Source organism: Carassius auratus, unplaced genomic scaffold, assembly GCF_003368295.1.
Source record: "Carassius auratus strain Wakin unplaced genomic scaffold, ASM336829v1 scaf_tig00025783, whole genome shotgun sequence".
Classification (NCBI taxonomy): domain Eukaryota; kingdom Metazoa; phylum Chordata; class Actinopteri; order Cypriniformes; family Cyprinidae; genus Carassius; species Carassius auratus.
The window spans coordinates 176700-202220 of NW_020525457.1; the positions used below are offsets into that span (position 1 = coordinate 176700).

General features: G+C 38.3%; 2 protein-coding genes across 2 annotated transcripts; one reads left to right on the top strand and one right to left on the bottom strand.

Annotated features, from left to right (window-relative positions):
- Positions 1–6323: 6323 nt before the first annotated feature.
- LOC113078466 (thioredoxin-like protein 1) lies at positions 6324–13009 on the bottom strand. Its single transcript, XM_026250777.1, has 8 exons — positions 12774–13009; positions 11953–12049; positions 11274–11447; positions 9373–9495; positions 8564–8633; positions 7835–8007; positions 6663–6767; positions 6324–6556 (listed from the first exon to the last, which is right to left on the bottom strand). The coding sequence occupies exons 1-8, from the start codon at positions 12869–12871 to the stop codon at positions 6527–6529; spliced, it is 870 nt and encodes a 289-aa protein (XP_026106562.1). The 5' UTR covers positions 12872–13009; the 3' UTR covers positions 6324–6526.
- Positions 13010–14693: 1684 nt separating this feature from the next.
- On the top strand, positions 14694–25115 carry LOC113078474 (asparagine--tRNA ligase, cytoplasmic-like). The gene is made up of 15 exons (XM_026250779.1): positions 14694–14886; positions 18187–18269; positions 18360–18425; positions 18636–18728; positions 18811–18900; positions 18993–19071; positions 19206–19276; positions 20642–20728; positions 21088–21309; positions 22122–22321; positions 22400–22535; positions 23664–23777; positions 23852–23983; positions 24098–24229; positions 24810–25115. Exons 1-15 carry the CDS (start codon positions 14877–14879, stop codon positions 24939–24941), a joined length of 1647 nt encoding a protein of 548 aa, XP_026106564.1. The 5' UTR covers positions 14694–14876; the 3' UTR covers positions 24942–25115.
- The last annotated feature ends 406 nt before the right edge of the window (positions 25116–25521 follow it).

The following is a 25521-nucleotide window of genomic DNA, read 5'->3' on the forward strand; positions in this document are numbered from 1 at the left end:
AGAACAAGACTAATCAACATGATTGAATCATAACACAAAACTTTCAACCTAGATGTTAATGCACAAAGTCACTGCAAAAACTTGACTACATCTAAACTAAAACTGCACACGAAAGCTCACAAAGATAACCAGACCCTTCACAATCTACCTGTGGAATTTTACATCCATACATATATACAGGAATAACTTCACTGTGAAAATATGTTTATAATGCTACAAAAAAATCTGTTATTTTAGTGTCACTGAGATAATTTATTTTTAATAATATTTTGCATCAGTTTTTATTTTTAAATTTTCTGTTTTCATTTTAATTTTAGTTTTGTTGTCTTTTTGTCATTTATAATATTTAGTATTATTTTTATTTATTTTTGCATATATATATATATATATATATATATATATATATATATATATATATATATATATATATTTATCTCAGTTTGGTTATTTTAGTACATCAAGTAAAACTAAATTAAAGTGAAAATGCTGCTAGCTGAAAAAAGTTCTATATTTTAACTAACTAACAAATATTTGTATTATTTTTATTTTTATATATATATATATATTATTTCAAGCAAAATGCTTTTTTTTCAAATTTTTTCCTTTTATTTAATTTTCTATTGAAATTTTATTACATTTAATTTTTATTTTATTGTATTTTTTATGGTTTTAGTTTAACCTTTATTTATTATACCTTTTACCATTACTATAATAACCGTGTAAGTTCAGTTCATATAAAATGTATATTTATTGTACAAGATGGTTATGTCTTTTTAAAATATCTTATTGCATCTCTTTACTAATATTACTGGAGTTTTGCACCTGATCAAAGACACCTTTAAAGACCAGACACAGAACTAAGTCAGCCTTTCCAGCCTCTCAGCGTGTGTGTGTGTGTGTGTGTGTGTGTGTGAGTTATTTTCCCCGCGTCGGTGCTAAACTCTGTGTTTTCCTGTAATAGAGCAGCGTTTGGATGTGAAAGCTGGAAGGCTGAATTCCTGCAGGTCTGTGGCACAGTGTTGATGTTACGGTTTATAATATAAAACTTTGATATGACACAATGATTGCCTCAAACAGAATGCATTACTCAAGTGTTTAAAATAATTTTCATTACACATATTATTTAAAAAATATAAACTTTAAAATATTGAAAAAATAAATAAATACTGCACCACAGAATGCAATGCACTCGACTTTTGCATTTACAGAAAAATTAGGAATATCAATGCACATTTGACCTTTCCTTCTTGACTCATTATTCGATCAAACCGCAAAAGTTTGGGATATTTATAAAAAAATAGAAATAAAAATACAAGAAAAATGAAAAATGCATTACTCACTGTATTATACAAGCGGTGTAGTGAGGTTATCAGGTGACAACAGTTTAGCACACTTCTGTGTAAAATGATTATCACTATGCATTTTATTTTATTTTTTTAATATATTCAGAGTACACTATGCAAAAAAAAAACACAATGCAATGCATTTAACTTTTGCATTTACAGACAAATTAAGAATATCAATGCACACTTTTAACATCTCCTTCTTGACTTACTATTTAATGAGACTGGCAAAGCTTGAGACTGTTAAGTGCAGAGTATAGCATAACGCACTACTGTCTGAAATAATTAGGATATATGAGGCATAAAGCATTGTTCATAAACAAATATATTCAGTATCAGTACGCAGTGCAGTAGTATGCAGAACACACATAGTACACTGCAGTATTCCAGCCGGGGTCTGATGTCTGGTGGAAGGATGCCAGATGACTCCAGGGCATCGGAGGGAGGAGGGCTGTGAAAAGAGAGCAACTCTGTGCCAGGATCAGTGTTCTCTGGGAAACAAAAGGCTCCACACATTCAGCTAGTGGTGTGCCAACCGTAGGCCAGCGTCAGTGCCATCGAGGAGGAACTGGAGGGGAGGTGGTGTTTCTGAACAATGTGCCAGGCTGAGAGACGGCAGCCATCCAGAGATCATGGACACACCACAGCTGAGAGAGATGGAGTCATGTCTGCCGTGTATTTCTAAGTGATGAACGGATGAAAGACATGTAGAGACTCTTCCTGACACGACAAGATGACGTGTTGATAGATGAGTTCATCGACCGGGGAACGAGATCAAGTAAAACGACAATTTAAATACATGTTAAATAAATTTAGCTAGGGCTCTTTTGACTTGAGCCAATGGAAAACCCTAACAACGTGTTAAAACAAATCAGCAATGCTCTGGCAACCGTTCACAACACAATATGCTCTCAAATCAACTCAGAACGCCACTGCAATGTTTGCCAATGTGTTGAATCCACTCAAAACACCATACAAAAAGGTGTGCTGTAACCTCTCAAAACACCATGACAACGCACTGTAACCTCTCAAAACACCATGACAACGCAGTGTAACCTCTCAAAACACCATGACAACGCGCTGTAACCTCTCAAAACACCATGACAACGCGCTGTAACCTTTCAAAACACCATGACAACGCAGTGTAACCTCTCAAAACACCATGACAACGCGCTGTAACCTCTCAAAACACCATGACAACGCGCTGTAACCTCTCAAAACACCATGACAACGCGCTGTAACTCTCAAAACACCATGACAACGCGCTGTAACCTCTCAAAACACCATGACAACGCGCTGTAACTCTCAAAACACCATGACAACGCGCTGTAACCTCTCAAAACATCATGACAACGCGCTGTAACCTCTCAAAACACCATGACAACGCGCTGTAACCTCTCAAAACACCATGACAACGCGCTCTAACCTCTCAAAACACCATGACAACGCGCTGTAACCTCTCAAAACACCATGACAACACGCTGTAACCTCTCAAAACATCATGACAACGCAGTGTGACCTCTCAAAACACCATGGCAACATGCTAAAACCACCAAAAAAAACTCCATGGCAACGTGCTGTAACCTCTCAAAACACCATGGCAACACGCTGTAACTCTCAAAACACCATGACAACGCGCTGTAACCTCTCAAAACACCATGACAACACGCTGTAACCTCTCAAAACACCATGACAACGCGCTGTAACCTCTCAAAACACCATGACAACGCGCTGTAACCTCTCAAAACACCATGACAACGCGCTGTAAACTCTCAAAACACCATGACAACGCGCTGTAACCTCTCAAAACATCATGACAATGCGCTGTAACCTCTCAAAACACCATGACAACGCGCTGTAACCTCTCAAAACACCATGACAACGCGCTCTAACCACTCAAAACACCATGACAACGCGCTGTAACCTCTCAAAACACCATGACAACACGCTGTAACCTCTCAAAACATCATGACAACGCAGTGTGACCTCTCAAAACACCATGGCAACATGCTAAAACCACCAAAAAAACTCCATGGCAACGTGCTGTAACCTCTCAAAACACCATGGCAACACGCTGTAACTCTCAAAACACCATGACAACGCGCTGTAACCTCTCAAAACACCATGACAACACGCTGTAACCTCTCAAATCACCATGGAAACGTGCTGAATCCACTCAGAACACCATAGCAATGCCCTGGCAACCGCCCAAAACACAATATGCACTGAAATCCAATTAGAAGGCCATGGCAACGTTTGTCAGCATGCTAAAAACATTCAAAACACCACGGCAACGCTTGAGCAATGCGGTGAAACGATAACACTCAGAACACCTCGCAACACTTTTGCAATGTGTTGAAATTAGTTCAGAACACCATAGAAACCATTTGCTAAAACCACTTAGAACTTCATAACTATTTAGCCATGCGCTAAAATCATCAGCGATGCATCCGATCATAAGTAGGTAATACATTCGAATTTACTTCATGACCATTAAAAAAGTTCAATGTAGTATGAATGTGTAGTATGTATGAAATATACATCTTCCATGTTGTTAATGTCACATGATCTACCTGCGTCAGTTGCGTCGCTTCACTGCCATGCATGAATCCTCTCCCGTGGCCTCATGGGATGTCCATCGAATGCACACTTCTGAATCCGGCCGGAAGAAGTACTTTTCGCCAACCGTGACATGCTACTCGCCTCACATACTGTGTTTCACCTACTATATAGTAAAAGGAAGTGTGCAATTTCAGACAAAGCATAGGTGAGCAACCATTTAACACAGCTAAGTCCCTCAGAACGCTTTTAGCAACCTATTTCGAAAATTAACCACGTTTCTTCTACAAATAAAACTACAAACATGATTAATATCGTCAAACTGTGTTAACCACAAATTAACCTTGTATCTGTCACTAAACTTTTATTACAATAAAACCATGGTTGTTTTTTGTAGTTAAATTCGCACAGAACAAATTAGCACCAACATCAATGGAAGATCATTCTAGCTAACAGGAGAAAGCATTAGCTCACACTTTCTTCTGAATGAATCAGTAGTGTAGCCAGAAAAGAGACTCTGGGTGTGCATATGAACATCTGGGTGTGCCACATTTATTGTCAGATTACTGTGCAAAATTATGGGATAGTATTTTTGTCACACTGCTTCCAACCATACTCCTAGTGTTAATTTGCAAGTCGTTTCAAAATGTAGTTATAGATCTTTTTTTTCATGTTTTTGTAATGTCTGGGAAGCCAGAATGCGCATGCATCAACAGAAACATTTATTAGCTGAACCCTGTTTTTTTACGTGCCATTTATAGCAAGACATATTACAGATGATATTACAGATGCTTTGTCAGATTTAAGTTGAAGCGCGTGCCGAACCGTGTTTGGTGAACCGAACGGTTTGGTTTTTTATTTCAGCGAACCGTGCCATCCCTATTACCTCAATAATCAATCAATTACAGGCCTAAAACAATCATGCCCGAGCAGACGGATATAAGTAGCCTACATCTCATTACACGGGCACCCGCGTCTAAATCAGTTGTATGGTCTGGTTTTCAGTTTAAAACAGTTGTGTCAAGTATATAATGTCTCGTCTGTTTCCAACTCGCACCACAGACTCGCACCTTTTTTTCTCAGATTTTGAAAAATCTTCGCGATCGACTTAAAATGCTTCCAAGATCGACTTGTCGACCGCGATCGACGGGTTGGTGACTCCAGATATAGCGACCAACTTTTTTTGAGCACGCATTGATTATGCATGACACAGTCTCAATTTGTGGGAGGCATGTTGGGCTCAAACGCTGTGCGCGCACGCGCTACGCGGGACGGGTGGTCACCCTACCTGGCACACCCATCTAGAGTGTGTCCACCTTTGTGTGTGGGTCCATGTACATGCTGAATCCACAGGTAAAAAAAAAAGCCTCAAGTCCAAATATTAATTTATCACCAATTAACTGTTTGACAAACACTTCCTGCTTCGATGTCCAGATCTGAATTAAAAAAAAACTCAAACATGTTCCGAAGTCCCGATCTGAATCAACCGAGTCGCGAACAGGCTCCGAAGTGCCGATCTGAATCAACCGAGTCGCGAACAGGCTCCGAAGTGCCGATCTGAATCAACCGAGTCGCGAACAGGCTCCGAAGTGCCGATCTGAATCAACCGAGTCGCAAACAGGCTCCGAAGTGCCGATCTGAATCAACCGAGTCGCGAACAGGCTCCGAAGTCCCGATCTGAATCAACCGAGTCGCGAACAGGCTCCGAAGTGCCGATCTGAATCAACCGAGTCGCGAACAGGCTCCGAAGTGCCGATCTGAAAGTGTAAGCTATTTAGATACAATGTTTATGCGCGAGTTTTTCAATTATTCACCTTAATTGATTTAATAAGAGACTAAATTTAACATGAATCCGAGAATGAACTAATCATGCGCATTTAACTTCATTATTATAAATATAATATGCTCTCCTAACTCATTTTGTTAATAATGTAACAATAGTTATAAATAGAAAATAAAATGAACAAGCTAGTCGAATTCATTAGCTAAAGCCTATTTGATTAATCTAACTAATAATGATTTATTTTAACAAAATATTTAAAATTTGTACTTAAAAATGACATTTGAGCATATATATTCCCAAATAATGAAGTTTATGATATATTTAAAACGTAGTTTTAAGAAAAAAAGTATTTTAATGCAGTTATTGACACTGCGTTATTCAAACGATTACAAATCATTTCTGTCCACATTTCGCGTTTCTTTCAAATTGTATGATTCAAACAAATGTAAAGATGATGTTGCAAACACATGCGATGGTTTGTGAACGCGCTCCGATTGCGTGGAGTCTGCTGACACCCAGCGGCCAGAAGAGGAACAGCAGCAAGAAAAGAAAAAAAAAATCAACATTCATGCTTTTAGATGAAATTTATTATCATAAAAAGGGTGTAGTTTCAGTACTGATAAACAACAGTAGCCACGTGCCTTTGAAAAAGGATCGACTTTATTTACATGTACGTTTCAGATAAAAATGAGAGAACCAGGGCCTTATCGAGACAACGCTGTGTCTTCTCTCGCTCTCTCAGTGATGGATCTGGCGCTCCTCAGTGTCTGTTTTCGGGTGATTACACCCAGTCATGTTGGCCGTGGAGAGATTGCAGCAATATGTTGTCGTCTTTTCCTCATCAGTGACTTTCTCCCTTCTTACCCACAACCTGTTTCACACACACACACGCACACACACACACACACACACACACACACAGGTTTAACTTCCGTCACGTGGAGTAAACACTGGCCGGACGGTGACTCTTTACTCACCCGTTTGAAGTCGCTCATGTTCGTGGCCTGGACAGGAGTCCCGATAAACGTCAAGTAGTTCACTTTCGTCGTCTCCTCGTCTCCTTGGTTGGACTTGATAAACACCTGAACACAGAAACACCTTAGAAATCAAGCTCTCAGATTCTCAAAAAGCTTCTTAAACCATAAGCATGTCATAACATTAAATATGAACAATTAAAGAGACTTAGTAAATGATCTGGATCTCGGGGTTGCTAACATTACGTTGTTAGTATTTTGACATGTTTTTAGTCATTTATTTGCATCAACTTAATTTTTTTTCTCCCTTGATATATTGTTATCATGAGTTAAGATGAGCATTTGAAGACAGTCTATTTTTATAAAGATTTGGAGACATTTGTAAATTATCTGGACACTGATGTAATGCAGGAGTATTTTAAGAAGCTCAAATTGAATATTTGTACTTTCTGCTTTTAGTGTTTTATATATATATATATATATATATATATATATATATATATATATATATATATATATATATATATATATATATATAAAAAAAATTCTGGAAATATTGTTATTCTGAACTAAATCAGATTCTGAATTTTTATTTAAATTTTTTATTCTTTACCAAATTTACATCCTTTTTTTTTTTTTTTTTTTTTTTGCAAAAACTTAGGTTTGAGTAGTATATATGTATTTATTTATAATTTATATTTGTTTATTTTCTTCCATCAAAATGTTTTGGGTTTTTATTTTGCAAAAATTAAACAGTTTTACTTATTATTAATTTATTTTTCTCTATGGAAATATTGCAATAAAAACATTTAAATACAGACTTTTTTATTTAAATATTCATTTATTTTTAGTCATTTATAAAAAAAATTCCCCATAAAATATTTGTTATTTTTTATTATTGTATTCAGAGCTTTTATTTGTTCATGTATATTTATTTAGTATTTATTTAAATAATTGTTTCTCTCCTGAACGGTTCTTTTGAATGGCTAGATGTTGGTGTGAAGCTGCTCTGAAGCGGTGTGTGTGTGTGTGTGTGTTGTGAAGCGGTGTGTGTGTGTTGTGAAGCGGTGTGTGTGTTGTGAAGCGTAGTGTGTGTGTTGTGAAGCGGTGTGTGTGTGTTGTGAAGCGGTGTGTGTGTGTGTGTTGTGAAGCGGTGTGTGTGTGTTGTGACGTACAGTCACACTGTTGACGTTCTGAAACTTGACGTATCGGAGCGGGATGAGGCCGTCGTCTTTGTAGTCGTCCTCGGACAGATCCAGCGCCTGCGTGGCTTCGCTTCTCTCGGCGTCATCGAACCCCATGGATCGAGGAAGATTAATGAAGATCTTGACGCTCTTCGGGGCTTGAGCTGAGGACACACATTACATCAGAGCTCTGAACAGATCAACTTGAGATGTGCGTCAGAATATCGGATCATTTTTACTGTGCCCTGTCTATTCACACACACTGCAGATCAAAAGATTGGGTTGAGAGTCTCTTCTTTATTTGATCAAAAATACAGGAAAAATCTGGAAAATAGTGAAATATTATTCTGATGTAAAACTGCTGTTTTCTATGTGGATATCTATTAAAGTGTTTTGTGATCAGATTGTGATCAGAATCATCATATTTTCATGATTTCTGAAGATCATGTGACACTGAAGACTGGAGGAATGATGCTGAAAATACAGCGGAGCATCACAGAAATACATTACACTTTAAACGATATTACAATAGAAAACATTATTTTATATTGTTAAAACATTTTACAATATTACAGTTTTTTTCTATATTACTGTTCAAATAAATGCAGCCTTGAGACTTGTTTAAAAATATTCTTTTACAAGTCTTACTGACCCCAAATGCCTGACCATTTATACTGATTTTATTATATATATATAATATCTGTAAATCTGAAATATTACCGAGTTCTGCAGCCAGCAGCTTCATGGAGAAGAGTTTGACGGGTTGATTGAAGGCGATTGTGATCAGAAGCTGCAAACAAACACAGAAGGATCAGTCGTGAGATCATGTGACCTCGGGGAACTCATCTGATGTGATGTCACAGTTTTACTCTCAGTTTAACGTACAGTGAAGGAAATACTGAAAATACATGCCAAGTAATAGACTGGAAACTGCATCAGAACTAAAAATAAATTACACCTACATTACAAAAGCACATGCAACATGAATAATAATCCAAATAAAATGAAATAAAAACTATAATGGCACATAAATATAAATACATATTATATATATAACTTTTCAATCCGACAATTAGTAATTAATAATAATAATAATATTTAAATCAAACTATTGGAACTATGTGGAAAAAATATATATAAAACGAAATTGACCTGACAATTGATAATTCATTAATAATAATAATATTAATAAAACATGTAAACGAAAACAGAATTATTAAAACAATGACAATATATTAAAAAAATACTTTATTAACACTACTCCTATAAAATTTTAACCTGAAAATAAGTTATTAATTTATAATAATTATTATCTAAATCCTAAAAAATATCAAATTAAATAACAAAATTACAAAAAAATATTTAAAGTAAATATTTATTTGTTTCTCTGCAAGTCATGTAACTGTTAACCGAATGTGAATCTGTAGTTAAATTGTGGGAATATGAACTTGACAGGGTTGAGCTGACAGAAGAGTGTGTGAATCCTGCGGTTGTTTCTGGAAACAGTTAAAGGAACACGAGGCTCTGACCTGTTCATCACAGTCTGACTCCAGATACGACGAGTCCTTGATCAAACAGCTGTCAAAGCCACAGTCATCGCTCTCGTTCAGACACTCACAGCCCGCTTTATTCACGAACGGCATCAGGTCCATCTGAACACACACGGGACACCATTACACACACACACACACACACACACACACACACACACACACACACACGTTTGTTTTTGTGTAAAGTGTGTTCATCCCATAGGTGTAATGGTTTTTATTCTGTACAAACTGTATATTCTATGGTCCTTCACCAACCCTACACCTAACCCTAACCCTCACAGGAAACTTTCTGCATTTTTACTTTCTCAAAAAAACTCATTCTGTATGATTTATAAGTGTTTTGAAAAATGGAGACATGGGTTATGTCCTCATAAGTCACCCTCTCCTTGTAATACCTGTGTCATACCCATGCCATTATACAGACAGACACACACACACACGGTCTCACTCTCACAGACAGTCTCACTCTCTCTCTCACACACACACACACGGTCTCACTCTCTCACTCAGTCTCACACACACTCACAGTCTCACTCTCTCACACTCACAGTCTCACTCAGTCTCACTCTCACAGACAGTCTCACTCTCTCACTCACACACACACACACACTCTCACGGTCTCACTCTCTCACTCACACTCACAGTCAGAGTCTCACTCTCACACACAGTCTCACTCACACACACTCTCACGGTCTCACTCTCTCACTCAGTCTCACACACACTCAGTCTCACTCTCTCACTCAGTCTCACACACACTCACAGTCTCACTCTCTCAATCAGTCTCACACACACACACTCACAGTCTCACTCTCTCAATCAGTCTCACACACACTCAGTCTCACTCTCACACACAGTCTCACTGTCACACACACACACACACTCACTCTCTCACTCAGTCTCACACACACTCACAGTCTCTCTCACAGACAGTCTCACTCACACTCTCACACAGTCTTACTCTCTCTCTCTCTCACACACACACACACACACACGGTCTCACTCTCTCACTCAGTCTCACACACACTCACAGTCTCACTCTCTCACACTCACAGTCTCACTCAGTCTAACTCTCACAGACAGTCTCACTCTTTCACTCACACACACTCTCACGGTCTCACTCTCTCACTCACACTCACAGTCAGAGTCTCACTCTCACACACAGTCTCACTCACACACACTCTCACGGTCTCACTCTCTCACACACACTCACAGTCTCACTCTCTCACTCAGTCTCACACACACACTCACAGTCTCAATCTCACACACAGTCTCACTCTCACACACACACACACACACTCACTCAGTCTCACACACACTCACAGTCTCACTCTCACACAGAGTCTCACTCACACACACTCTCACGGTCTCACTCTCTCACACACACTCACAGTCTCACTCTCTCACTCAGTCTCACACACACACTCACAGTCTCAATCTCACACACAGTCTCACTCTCACACACACACACACTCACTCAGTCTCACACACACTCACAGTCTCACTCTCACACACTCTCACGGTCTCACTCTCTCACACACACTCACAGTCTCACTCTCTCACTCAGTCTCACACACACACTCACAGTCTCAATCTCACACACAGTCTCAGTCTCTCACACTCACAGTCTCACTCTCACACACACACACACACACACACACACACACACACACACACTCTCTCACTCAGTCTCACACACACTCACAGTCTCACTCTCTCACACTCACAGTCTCACTCAGTCTCACTCTCACACACAGTCTCACTCACTCTCACACACACACACTCACTCACTCTCTCACTCAGTCTCACTCTCACAGTCTCACTCACACACACGGTCTCACTCAGTCTCACACACACAGTCTCGATCAGCATGTCCTCACATATCCTTTGGGAATATCGGCGTCCTCGTTGCTCCCGGGATCGTTCTCCACGTGCTGCTTGATCTTCTCCTCCAGGCCCGAAGCGTCTGCTCCCTGATACTGGTCCACACGCACTTTATTTCTGAAGAACAGGAACGTCGGCGTCGCTGAGATGTTATTAGCTGCAGCTGTTGCCTAAGAGACGGAAAATAAATCACTGTCACTTTATTTCAGCATCACTGAGATCCTATTGGAGTTTTTACTTCCTTCTTCTCTCTTCATTTTCTGTTTCTGTCCAGTTTAAGTTATTAGTCAATTAGTCACTGATGTGATATTATTTTCCCAATTATCCACAAAACTGGCGAATAAGTTCAGATCAGTGAGGCCTACGATCAATCCGATCCAAAACCTGTGCCAATCGAAAGAAAACAAGTTGATTGAATGCTAGATTTGGTGATAATACAAGAGATTCGTAAGCTTTTATTTTTTTAAAGCCTGATCATTTTTGATCAGGAATGAAAAATTAGGTTTAGGTTCGAAATTATGTTTTTAAATTGTTTTTATCTCAGTTGACATTTATTTAAATGATCCAAATGGGTTATGGTTTTAGATCGAGTCTATTGTTCAAGCTGATGTTTTGATGGCTGGATCTTGGAATAGCATGAATTAGTCAAACATTGGATAACAAGCGCTCTCTCACCTGACAAACATGGACGTCGACTTCCAGAAACACTACCTGAGGATATTTGTTGCTCAACATGTTGAACGCTGGAGCTATTCTGACACAAGGACGACAGCTGGACAGAGAAGGAAAAACAATGTGTGAAAATCATTACTATGAAATTTCACAATATAAACAAGTAACATTGAATTAAATGGAGGTAGAAAGACAACAGTAGGATGTATACAGTAAACAGTGGATCTCAGGTCAAGAATTAAAACCATTCTTTCTCGTAAAAACTGTGTTGGATTAAAAATGACCGCACAGATTCAATTCTGACTTCTGATGTTCTTCAAGTGATCTGAAAACAAACAGCAGTACTTTCTGTAAGTGTGTGCGTGTGTGTTTGTGTGTGTGTGAAAGAGTGAGTGTGCATGTGTGTGTGAGAGAGAGAGAGTGAGTGAGTTTGACGGACAGCGAAAGAGTGAGTGTGTGAGTGTGTGTGTGTGTGAGAGAGAGAGATTCTGATTCTGTGTGTGCTTGTGTGTGTGTGTGTGTGTGTGTGTGAAAGAGTGTGTGTGTGTGTGTGTGTGAAAGAGTGAGTGTGCATGTGTGTGTGAGAGAGAGAGAGAGAGAGAGAGTGAGTGAGTGAGTGAGTGAGTGAGTTTGACGGACAGCGAAAGAGTGAGTGTGTGAGTGTGTGAGTGTGTGTGTGTGTGTGTGTGTGTGTGTGTGTGTGTGTGTGTGTGAGAGAGAGAGAGAGAGAGAGAGATTCTCTGTGTGTGTGTGTGTGTGTGTGTGTGTGTGTGTGTGTGTGTTTTCCCGGTTCGGCTGCAGCGGCCTCTCACACACTCTCTCACCCGCTCATGGTGAACTTCACCACGGTTAGTCTGGATCCCGCGCCGGTCAGCTCCGCCTGGAACTCCGAGTCCTTCCCGATCACCTTCACCCCGACCATGACTCGAACACTCGGGGAACGCGTCGCGGATCAGCGCTATTAATCGCTTCTAATCGCTCAGATTGACCCAAAATCACTGACGAGCTCGGCGCGGCACGACGCTTCTCCCGGATCACACTTCCTGTGTAGTGATGACGAGGAGAGTGGGGGTGACCAATCACAGACGACTCTTCTCGTTTGTCATTGGTCAACCAGCCTGCCTTCGTCAAAGGGGGCGGTGCATGGGTGCGTCATCACAGGAACTGTTCCTGAGCTGTCGCAAAAAGCATTTGTCCTGAGCGTATTTTATGTTTTTTATTAATTTGCGTTTATTATCGTATTTGTATCTATATGAATATTCTATGATTTTTTTTATTATTTATAATTTTATTGTGGTGTAAAACTACCATTAAAATTAACAAGCGAACTCAAAAACTGGGTGGACTACAGATACAAAAGTAATCTAACTACATAAAACGAAAGTAAAATAACACATAGGATAAAATATCTCATTTTCTTCTATTACAGAACATACGTTTATTTTTTCCTTCCAAGTTGCCATGGTAAAGGGCCGAACACGACCAAAACATGAGCAGGATCTAAAAATGGATTTATTCCTGGTTTCATAAAATAATATATTATAAAACACAATAGATTCAGAATTAACTGTTACATTTACTGAGATTCCGACCACTGCATTGGCTGATCTATTAAAAATGAGCATAATTAGGGTGTTTATGTAATGTAAAAAAATGTATACAACTTTTTAATGTATACAACTTTTTAACCTCTACATTTATTTGTGCTTTAGACTTATTTTATTTTAATTTATTTATGTTTTTTTAGTCTCTGGTTGGCATTCTTTATTTTTTCTGCTACTTAAAAGCATGTTATGTATTTTTTTTTAATTATTAATGCCATAAACACGAACAATACAATGAGAATTTTCATTTGCAAAACAGAAGAACACAACAAAACAAAAATGCTATAAACCAGTGCAAACACACACACACACACGCACCTATGTATATATATATATATATATATATATATATATATATATATATATATATATATATATATATATATATATATATATATGCGCATGTACATGTGACCTTGTAGCAAAAATGTTTCTTTTTTCTTTGAAAATTATATGTAGGCTATATATATATATATATATGTGTGTGTGTGTGTGTGTGTGTGTGTGTGTGTGTATGTATATATACATATATATACATAGCCTACATATAATTTTCAAATAAAAAATAAAAAATTTTGCTACAAGGTCAAAGCATAGCAAGGTTTCTAAAGCATTACAATAAAGCTTAAAATAATTTTTAAAGTGAGAAAAATTTGAATGTAGTCTGACCATTTCATTTTATGAATATGAAACTCTCCCATATACATTAACAATAGTAAAATATATATTTCATCTTTATCAGTATCATGCACATTAAAGTATATTCATATGTCAGAACCGCCCAGCTATAAAGCAATGCTCAAAAGAAGGAAGATCATTTGAACTATTGTTTAGTTGTTTATATGCATGTTTTTTCTCTCTCTCTTTAATACTGTCTACATATAAAGATTGTTCTTCTTTCTTGTCTATGTGGAATAAATTGTTACAATTTATTGATATAATCAAAGATAAAAAAAAAAAAAAAAGTGACTGACCGACGTCAGAAAGCAACCAACTCGACTCGCTTTTATTCATACTCCCGCCCTCTCGCATCACCCCAACCAATCAGCTTTCCCGAAAAAGCGTCATCTCGCGAATGAGCCAATCCCCGCCCGATGCGACAAAACGGTTTATAGCAGGCCAAAAGAGTAATTCTGAACCTATTGGCTTGCCATAACGGCTCCTCCTGCGCACGCGTCCCCGGCGGCTCGTGCGCGTGTGTGCGGTGAAAGAATAGCGAGACACCGAACCGATTAACGGAGCGTTTACCTGAAAACACCCCCCGAACCGAACCGAACCGAAGTGTATTCACCGGCGGATATTGTGGACGAGGGCGTCGCAAGGATGTCGATCAGTGAGTCTGATGATGATGATGATGATGATGATAAAGGATTGCGTCAGATCGTTCTGTCCTGTTATAACTGATCTATTCTACACATACACACTGCAGCACGCGATGCATACTTGATTTTTCTCTATAATTATTCTTATTATGTAGTATTGTACCAAATGATGTATTTATATAGATCGATATACTAGATAAACACCCCGATTTATATCACTGTACTTCACTAATATTGATATTTATTAGCGTTCTACTGTACTTGTTTACATAATTATAACGTTACTCCTGCAGGGGTTAAATCTGTTCAATCTCTGCAGAGGGTTGCATCAGAATGTGCCGATCAATATCTCATACTGTATATACACGCCCATGATTATTATCTAGATACAAAAGATAATTGAGACGACCTTTAAGCTGGCCTGAAATTTTTAAGTAACGTTAGTTGTGAAAGTTTGAAACAGATCTAAAGTTCAACATTTTGATAGATAGATTGATTGATTCAGCATTAAGGCAATGTTCCCATGAAAACTATGCACGGTGTTCGTCAGCAGATATTCAGGCCACCTGAATAAAAAAATATACATTTTATACACACACACACACACACACATATATATATATATATATATATATATATATATATATATATATATATATATATATATATATATATTAAATAGTATATTTTAAAAACTTTTTAAAATTTAAAATGTAAGTTTATTTGCAACAGTTATGCTTACAATAGTAAAAAGATATATATGACGGTAAAACAGCGACATCTTCTGACGAACACCGTGCTGTGTTGTCACAGTAACATACCTAAATGCTAAATCAATCAATCAATCAAAGGCAATGATGAACACTATGTTGCGTAGCTTGTCTGTGATCTACGGCTCCATTTGAAAGCAGTTGATGGCGATTTAGCGCTAATCATGGAACCAGATTTACTGACTAGCTGCCCAGAATCATACTGTTAGATTATCATCCACGTCTAGCTACGATGCTAGGATGTTTTAACATTCTGTAAGGATGTTGCTAGCAGGTTTCTGACATTATGAATATTACATGTTTCTGATATGATTAGCATGTTGTAAGAATTTTTCTAGCATGATTAGCTTGTTATTAGCATGTTGGTAACATGTTGCTAATCCTGTTTCTAACATGATAAGCATGTTGTTAGCATGCAGTTAACATGTTGCTAGCATACTTCTAACATGATTAGCATGTTGCTTTTTCGGCATGATTATGTTGGTAACGTTGTTAATCCTGTTTCTAACACAATTACCATGTTGTTAGCATGATTAGCATGTAGTTAACATGTTGCTAGCATGCTTCTAACATGATTAGCATGGTGCTACCATGTCTCTAGCATGATTAGCATATTGGTAGCATGATTAGCATGTTCCTACAACGTTTCTGGCATGATTATGTTGGTAACGTTGCTAATCCTGTTTCTAATACGATTACCATGTTGTTAGCATGATTAGCATGTAGTTAACTTGTTGCTAGGATGTTTCTAACATGATTAGCATGTTGCTACCATGTCTCTAGCATGATTAGCATATTATTAGCATGATTAGCATGTTCCTACCACGTTTCTGGCATGATTATGTTGGTAACGTTGCTAATCCTGTTTCTAATACGATTACCATGTTGTTAGTAGGGGTGTGACGGTTAGTATATAACCGTGAGACCGGCGGTTATAGTTGAACACCGTCATTAGAACTCTATAACCGCCAAAACCGTGTCACTAAAATATTTTTTACAAACATTTTTTATCAAAAATTATTTTCATTTTTTAGATAGGATCATCAGATGCGCAATATATCGGGAGACATGGTTTTTACCACTTAATGAAGTTTTGTAAATCGTCAGACATGATATTTACCACTTCATTAAATTTTGCTTTGTAGAAAACCTTTCTTAAAAACGAATTTCATTTTGAACAAATTTTATCTTAATTTTAATAGATGTTTCATCAACCAATTGCATGTATTTTAATAAATAAAAAGCAAATATAGCAGACAATGATAAGCGTGACATGGAAGCACCAGCGCGCCGCGTTCACTTGCACTGCACTGTGAACTAGAGCGCATCTCATTGTAAATGAAACTCAGCGTAAGCCTATGCCTCATACTTTAGCATTAAATATCTTCGCTGCATCCTTTCTAGAACAGACAATGGCTTTTTTTTTTTTTTTTTTTTTGCGGCTCGCATCAGCAAAGCATAGATGGCAAAACAATCAGCGGATGGCGGGCGGGTGCGGCTTTGAAATTTGCTCAAAAAACTTTGGCGCGGATGATGAGTTTTGTGACAGATCTCCTTAATAAATGGAGGTCTGAAATCTCTGCCCCTTTACCGATCAGAGCGCGCGCTGACACGGAGTTAACCCGCTATCTCCAAGATCAACCAATTGACTCTACGGCAGATCCACTAGCATGGTGGCGAGACAATATGAAACAAAATAAAAAACACGCTATCCCCCCCCCACCCCACCTCCCCGACGGTTATGTTATGAACCGTCACATTTGACTCACGTCATAACCGTCATCACCAATTCTGAAACCGGCACACCCCTAGTTGTTAGCATGATTAGCATGTAGTTAACATGTTGCTAGCATGTTTCTAACATGATTAGCATGTTGCAACCATGTCTCTAGCATGATTAGCATATTGTTAGCATGATTAGGATGTTCCTACCACATTTCTGGCATGATTATGTTGGTAACGTTGTTAATCCTGTTTTTAACATAATTAACATGTTGTTAACATGATTAAAATGTAGTTAACATGTTGCTAGCATGCTTCTAACATGATTAGCATGTTGTTAGCATGTCTCATGATAAGCATGTTGGTACCAAGTTTCTGGCATAATTATGTTGGTAACGTGTCGCTATTCCTGTTTCTAACACAATTACCATTTTGTTAGCATGATTTGCATGTAGTTAACATGTTGCTATTAATCTTCTAACATGATTAGCATGTTGTTAGCATGTCTTTAGCATGGTTAGCATATTGTTAGCATTATTAGCATGTTGCTACCAAGTTTCTGGCATGATTATTTTGGTAACATGTTGCTAATCCTGTTTCTAACACGATTAGCATGTTGTCAGCGTAATTAGCATGTAGCTATGATGTTGCTAGCATGCTTCTAACATGATTAGCATGTCTCTAGCATGATTAGCACGTTGTTAGCATTTTGCTAGCAATTATAATATAACTGATTCACATTCATTAGTTAGTTGATGAATGAATCAGACGGTTAAAGAAGAGTCTCAGCGCACTAACAGACGCTGCTGTCTCCTGCAGAAGAGCTGTATGTGTCTGATAAACACGGCAGTGATGAGGACGGAGACGGATCCGAGCAGAAGCCCTTTAAGACCCCGCTCAAGGTGCCTGATCCCAGCAGATTCAGAACATTTCCATATTTCATATTTCACGAACTGTTCCTGTTTCTTCAACGCTCTCTGTAATCTTCTCAGGCTCTGTTGTTTGTTGGAAAACATCCTTTTCCGGTGATCTATGTGGACTCGCAGAAGGAAGGAGAGGTGTGAATCCAGCACATTACTCTAACTAACAGTAACGAGAATAATCATAATCTAGCAACATGTCCTGTCTTTTTTAATGGGCATATTTTGCATAAGATCATGTTTTAAGGTGTTTAATAGTAACTTGGCACAGGAGTAGTGATTATCTGTAGTGTATGCATGAATAGTTTAACCCTTTGTTTGACCGTCGTGGTGTGTTTGTGTTGTTAGCGTTGGGCCGTCATCTCTAAGACTCAGATGAAGAACACAAAGAAGCTCTTCAATCGAGAGCAAATGAAGAACGAGAGCAAAGACAAGAAGGAGGTACATGGCTCCTCTATAGACCCATAATTCCCGTCCTGTATGTCTGTTTTAACCCCTGTCTGTCTGATCCTGTGTTTGACAGGCTGAAGATGCTGAACGCAGAGAGAAGAATCTGGAAGAAGCTAAAAAGATCGTCATCGAGAACGACCCCAGCCTTCCTGAACCCAAGACCGTGAGTGTTTTCAAGCGTTTTATCCAAGTGCACAAAGCAATTCAGACAGAGATGTAGCTGATATGAAAGAGAGTTTTCCTGGTTGTGTTCAGGTGAAGATCGATAAGCTGGAGGCGCTCCGAGAGCAGAGGGTGAAGGTGTTCGGTTGGGTCCATCGGTTACGCAGACAAGGTGAACAGATTTCGTTTTCTTCTACCGAACAAGCCTGAAACGATCAACCTGAATAATCTGCAGTCGTAGTGAACGGCTACACGAACATGCATTCATAAAGCTTAGTTTCAGTGAAGATATATGTGTTTTTTCAGGAAAGAACCTCCTGTTTATTGTGCTGCGCGATGGAACCGGGTTCCTGCAGTGTGTTCTGACGGACAAACTGGTACTGAGTGTGTTTGTTCATATTTTACACAGTCATCGATGGCAGAAATTATATAGGATTACTACTTGCGATCAATCAATCAATCAATGAATAGAAATAAATGCAGAAATTATGTAGGATTAGGTTTTGGCGATGCCTTAATTAAAAAAAATAATCATAAAAAATAAAGCAGAAATTGTATAGCATTAAGGTTGGGCAGTGCATTGATTAAAAATAAAATAAAAAATAAAATAAACATAAAAGCAAAAATTATATAGGATTAGGTTTTGGCGATGCCTTAATTAAAAAAAATAATAATAAAAAATAAAGCAGAAATTGTATAGCATTAAGGTTGGGTAGTGCATTGATTAAAAATAAAATAAAAAATAAAATAAACATAAAAGCAAAAATTATATAGGATTAGGTTTTGGCGATGCCTTAATTAAAAAAAATAATAATAAAAAATAAAGCAGAAATTGTATAGCATTAAGGTTGGGTAGTGCATTGATTAAAAATAAAATAAAAAATAAAATAAACATAAAAGCAAAAATTATATAGGATTAGGTTTTGGCGATGCCTTAATTAAAAAAAATAATAATAAAAAATAAAGCAGAAATTGTATAGCATTAAGGTTGGGTAGTGCATTGATTAAAAATAAAATAAAAAATAAAATAAACATAAAAGCAAAAATTATATAGGATTAGGTTTTGGCGATGCCTTAATTAAAAAAAATAATAATAAAAAATAAAGCAGAAATTGTATAGCATTAAGGTTGGGTAGTGCATTGATTAAACATAAAATAAAAAATAAAATAAACATAAAAGCAAAAATTATATAGGATTATGGCTGGGTGATGCCCTAATTAAAATAAATAAATAAAAGTGAAAAAAAAAATTAAATATAGGATTAGGGCTGGGCATTGCTTTAATTTAATAAATTAAATAAAAATGTAAGAATGAATTATATAGGATTAGGGCTGGGTGATGCTCTAATTACAATAATTTAATAGAAATAAAAGCAAAAATTATGTGTGATTAAGTTTTGGGCAGTGCATTAATTAAAAATAAATAAAAATGAAAGCAAAAATTCTATTGGATTGTTGGATGACGCTCTATATATATGTGTGTATGTGTATACAACTTTGCTAAAATAAAATAGATGTATATACCAATTGATAGATTTTATAACACTATTAATGTATAAAAAATTTATAAAAAGTATATAGAATAATTGTGTTTAATTTTGCTGATATTTGAAGCATATCTCAATATTTTACAAATTGTGTTGCTTTATGTTTCATATTGAGTTTAAGAAGTGAACTCCAGTAAAGTGTAGTTGAATGAGGTGAATGTGTGTGTGTTGAATGTGTGTGTGTGTTGTGTGCAGTGTCAGTGTTATAATGGTCTGGTGTTGTCTACGGAGAGCACCGTGGCTCTGTATGGAACGGTGAATCCTGTTCCCGATGGCAAACAGGTGAGAACACTACCCTCACGCATTTATTCATGTGAATTATAATAATATGTGACTCTGGAGCACAAAAACTGTCTTAAGTGTTCATTTTTTTAAATGTAGATTTATGCATCATCTGAAAGCTGAATAAATCATCTCTGCATTGATGTATGGTTTATCTGAGCATGCAAAAAAAATCTAAATATTGAGAAAATCATCTTTAAAGTTTTGCAAATGAATTCCCCCAGAGACTGGTTTTGTGCTCCAGGGTCACTGAAGATTTCTATTAATTGTCTATGTTGAAAGGTTTAAAATGCATGTTCTGTTGTTGTTGTTATCGCACGCCTGATTGATTTCTACAGTTTCTGGTTTTGTTCTGAAAGGCTCCAGGCGGTCATGAGCTGCACTGTGATTTCTGGGAGCTGATCGGTCTGGCTCCGGCCGGCGGCGCTGATAACCTTCTGAACGAGGAGTCTGACGTGGACGTGCAGCTCAACAACCGGCACATGATGATCCGTGGAGAAACCGTCTCCAAGATCCTGAAGGTCCGGTCCGCCGTCACGCAGTGCTTCCGGGAGCATTTCTTCAGCCGGGGCTACTACGAGGTCAGGTGTCTTCACAGATCGTCATGTGTTTCTGTCTACGGTGGTAAAGAAACGAAGGTTTTGGAGGAAAACATTCCGGGATTTCTCTCCTTATAATAGACTTCAATGATGACTTCAAAGAGCTCTACAGGATCCCATGCAAGGAATCAGAGTGTCATCTAGAGAAACCATTGCTCATTTAATATGTGACCAAGTCTCGAGTCTCTGGGGTGTATTTGTAGCAATAGCCAAAAGTGCATTGCATGGGTCAAAATTACTGATTTTTCTTTTATGCCAAAAATCATTAGGTTATTAATCATGTTCCACGAAGATATCTTGTTAGTTTCCAATCTTTAATATATCAAAAGGTAATTTTGCATTAGTAATATGCATTGCTAAGAAGTCATCTGGACAGATTTAAAGATGATTTTCTCAATTTTTAGATTTTTTTTGCACGCTCAGATTCCAGATCATCGAAGTGCATTATATGGAGAAAAATGTTTTACTCAAAAAAAAAAAATTGCAACTGAAGACTAATAAATAAAAGATGGATGAAATGGGGCAAGTGACTTTAAAGCAATCGTTCAACAACAAAAAAATAAGTACTCACTTTCAGGCTTTCCATGATCAGGATGAGTGTGTTTCTTCATCAAGTTTGGCGAAATATAGCATTGCGTCAGTTTCTAATCAATGGATGCTCTGCAGTGAATGGGTGCCGTCAGAATGAGAGTCTGATAAAAACATCACAATAATCCACAGCACTCCAGTCCTTCCATTGTTTGCATATTTCAGCACATAAGTCATTGTGCAAATCTTTTGTTTGTGGTTCTCAGATAACTCCGCCCACTCTGGTGCAGACGCAGGTGGAGGGCGGCTCCACACTCTTCAGTCTCAACTACTTCGGTGAGAACGCGTTCCTGACGCAGTCGTCTCAGCTGTACCTGGAGACCTGCATCCCTGCGCTGGGAGACACCTTCTGCATCGCGCAGTCGTACCGCGCCGAGCAGTCGCGCACACGCAGACACCTGTCCGAGTGAGTCTGAGACCTCAGTGTGCATTCAGTGAGCTGACAGAAGCGGCTCAGTGTGTGTGTGTGTGTGTGTGTGTTCAGGTACACCCACATCGAGGCAGAGTGTCCCTTCATGAGCTACGAAGACCTTCTGAGCCGCTTGGAGGATCTGGTGTGTGACGTGGTTGACCGAGTCCTGAAGTCTCCTGCTGCACAGCTGCTCTACGACATCAACCCGGTGCGACGCCTGACCTCACACTGACCCCCTGACCTCACACTGACCCCACACACTGACCCCCTGACCCCACACTGAAACCCTGACCTCTCACACTGACCCCCTGACCCCACACTGAAACCCTGACCTCACACTGACCCCCTGACCTCACACTGACCCCTGACCTCACACACTGACCCTCTGACCTCACGCTGACCCCCTGACCTCACACACTGACCCTCTGACCTCACACTGACCCCCTGACCTCACACACTGACCCTCTGACCTCACACTGACCCCTGACCTCACACACTGACCCTCTGACCTCACACTGACCCCCTGACCTCACACTGACCCCTGACCTCACACACTGACCCCCTGACCTCACACACTGACCTCCTGACCTCACACTGACCCCCTGACCTCACACTGACCCCTTGACCTCACACTGACCCCTGACCCCACACACTGACCCCCTGACCTCACACTGACCCCCTGACCTCACACTGACCCCCTGACCTCACACTGACCCTCCTGACCTCACACTGACCCCTGACCTCACACTGAGCATCACAGTCCTGAGACGCCTGGAATAAATAATAAAAAAACGTTCTTTTGTCTTGTTTTATTTCAGTTAACAATTTTCATTTACATTTAAAAAAAGATTAAATATTGAAATATGTAACGTTAAAGTTTTTGTAACTTTTCGATTTTTATTAGTTTTTGTTCATTAAAACTGTTTAGTTTCTGTTCATTTATATTCTAGTTTCAGTCATTTTAGCACTTCAGCTTTAAATGAAAATTTGACATTTTGCCTATGCAAAAAATAATAAAATCTTTTTTTTTTTAATTATATAATTTACCTTGTTTCTTTCAATTAGTGTTAATCATATATTTAAATATTTTAATTTTAGTTAAAGATAACAGCATTGTCACAAATAAAGAGCATGGAGGCTCAAAATGTTTTTTCCCTTGATATATTTTAGTTTTACTAATTTTACCACTTCAACTTTAAATAAAAAAAATGTCATTTAAGATTTATTTTATTTCAATTCATGTATTTTTTTTTAGTTTTACTTGACTCGACAGGAAGGGTTATAGAAATCCATAAGAAAGTATGTAAATAAATTTATTTTTTGCTTCTTCTTCCAGGACTTCAAGCCTCCCAAACGTCCGTTCAAGAGGATGAACTACACCGAAGCCATCGAGTGGCTGAAAGAGCACAACGTCAAGAAGGACGACGGCACGTTTTATGAGTTTGGAGAGGTGTGTGTCTCACCGAGTCTGGTGTGTTTGCGAGAGCTTGGATATTTGACCGTCTGTGTGTGTCACTTCTGCAGGATATCCCAGAAGCCCCTGAGCGACTGATGACCGACAGCATTAACGAGACCATCCTGCTGTGTCGCTTCCCGGCCGAGATCAAATCCTTCTACATGCAGCGCTGCGCTGAAGACCGCCGCCTCACTGAATCGGTGACAGCCACAGCCAATCACAACACAGCAGTGTTTAAACATGCAGATAGATGAGCCAATGAGATTCTGCTGTGGGCGGAGCTACCAGACTCAGGGAATGTGTGTGTTTCTCAGGTGGATGTGCTGATGCCTAACGTGGGTGAGATCGTGGGGGGCTCGATGCGTATCTGGGACGCCGAGGAGCTCCTGGAGGGGTATAAGAGAGAGGGAATCGACCCCACACCCTACTACTGGTACACCGACCAGGTAACAGCAAACCCTTCAAACATTACCACTCTTGTTCATCAAGGATCGTCATATCTTCATGATTTCTGGAGATCATGTGACACTGAAGACTGGAGGAATGATGCTGAAAATACAGCGGAGCATCACAGAAATAAATTACACTTTAACAGAGATTCACACAGAAAGCTGCTGGTTTACATTAGAATAATATTTCACTATTTTTAGGGTATTTTTAATCAATTAAATGCAGCTTTGGTGAGCGGGAGAGAATAAAAAATGCTTTTGCACTGAAAGTGTTTTTTTTTTACAAAAACATGAATATACATTGTTGACTAGTATATTCATGTTTATTGCATTTCTAATAATAGTGTATTATAATAATATAATAGTCAAGACATGTTTGCAGGAAGAATATTGAATCCTTTTATTTTACATTTAACAACACGCAGCAATATTTACATGTTAAATATTCTTTTAAATATTCTTAATCTTCCTCTATGTTTGAGAAGAATAATGTCATTAGATTTGACAGAAATGCAATTATTGGAAGTGTTCTCTGGTTCAGTGTGTGTGTGTGTGTGTGTGTGTGTGTGTGTTTCAGAGGAAGTTCGGCACGTGTCCTCACGGTGGATATGGTCTGGGTCTGGAGCGGTTCCTCACCTGGCTTCTGAACCGACATCACATCCGGGACGTTTGCCTGTACCCTCGCTTCATCCAGCGCTGCCGGCCTTAGACACACACACACACACACACACACACACACACACACACACACTGCAAGAGCCCGCTAGTTAACCGAGTCCCTCTCATCGCCAGAGATGTTCAGAGATCTGATCAGAAGATGATTCTGTGTTATATTACTGTAATAATGTTTATCTGTGGAATAATAAATCCCTGAGATCCTGCACTTGTGTTTGTGTCCACCAGAGGGCAGCAGAGACTGTGCTTCATCATCTTCATCATCATCAATAAATGATCATTTCATTTGCTTTCATATGCAAAGAGAAGATCTCTTCTGTAAACCCGGTCCTTTTATTATATAGAATTGAATTAGTAAACTTAGTAATTGAAGAAAAAAAAAAAAAGAATAATTTATGTAATAAAAAATATTAACAAGGTAGCCCTGTACTTTTATTATATTAATAAAAAATATTCTTAATCTTAAAATTATCTTAAAATACTATATTAATTTATTTAATAAAAATTAGTTATTAAAGTAGCCCTGTGCTTAGGAAATGAATCAGTTGTTGACATGATAGACATGAAATAATATGGAGGCATAAACAGATAAATAATAATGAGATAAGAAAAAT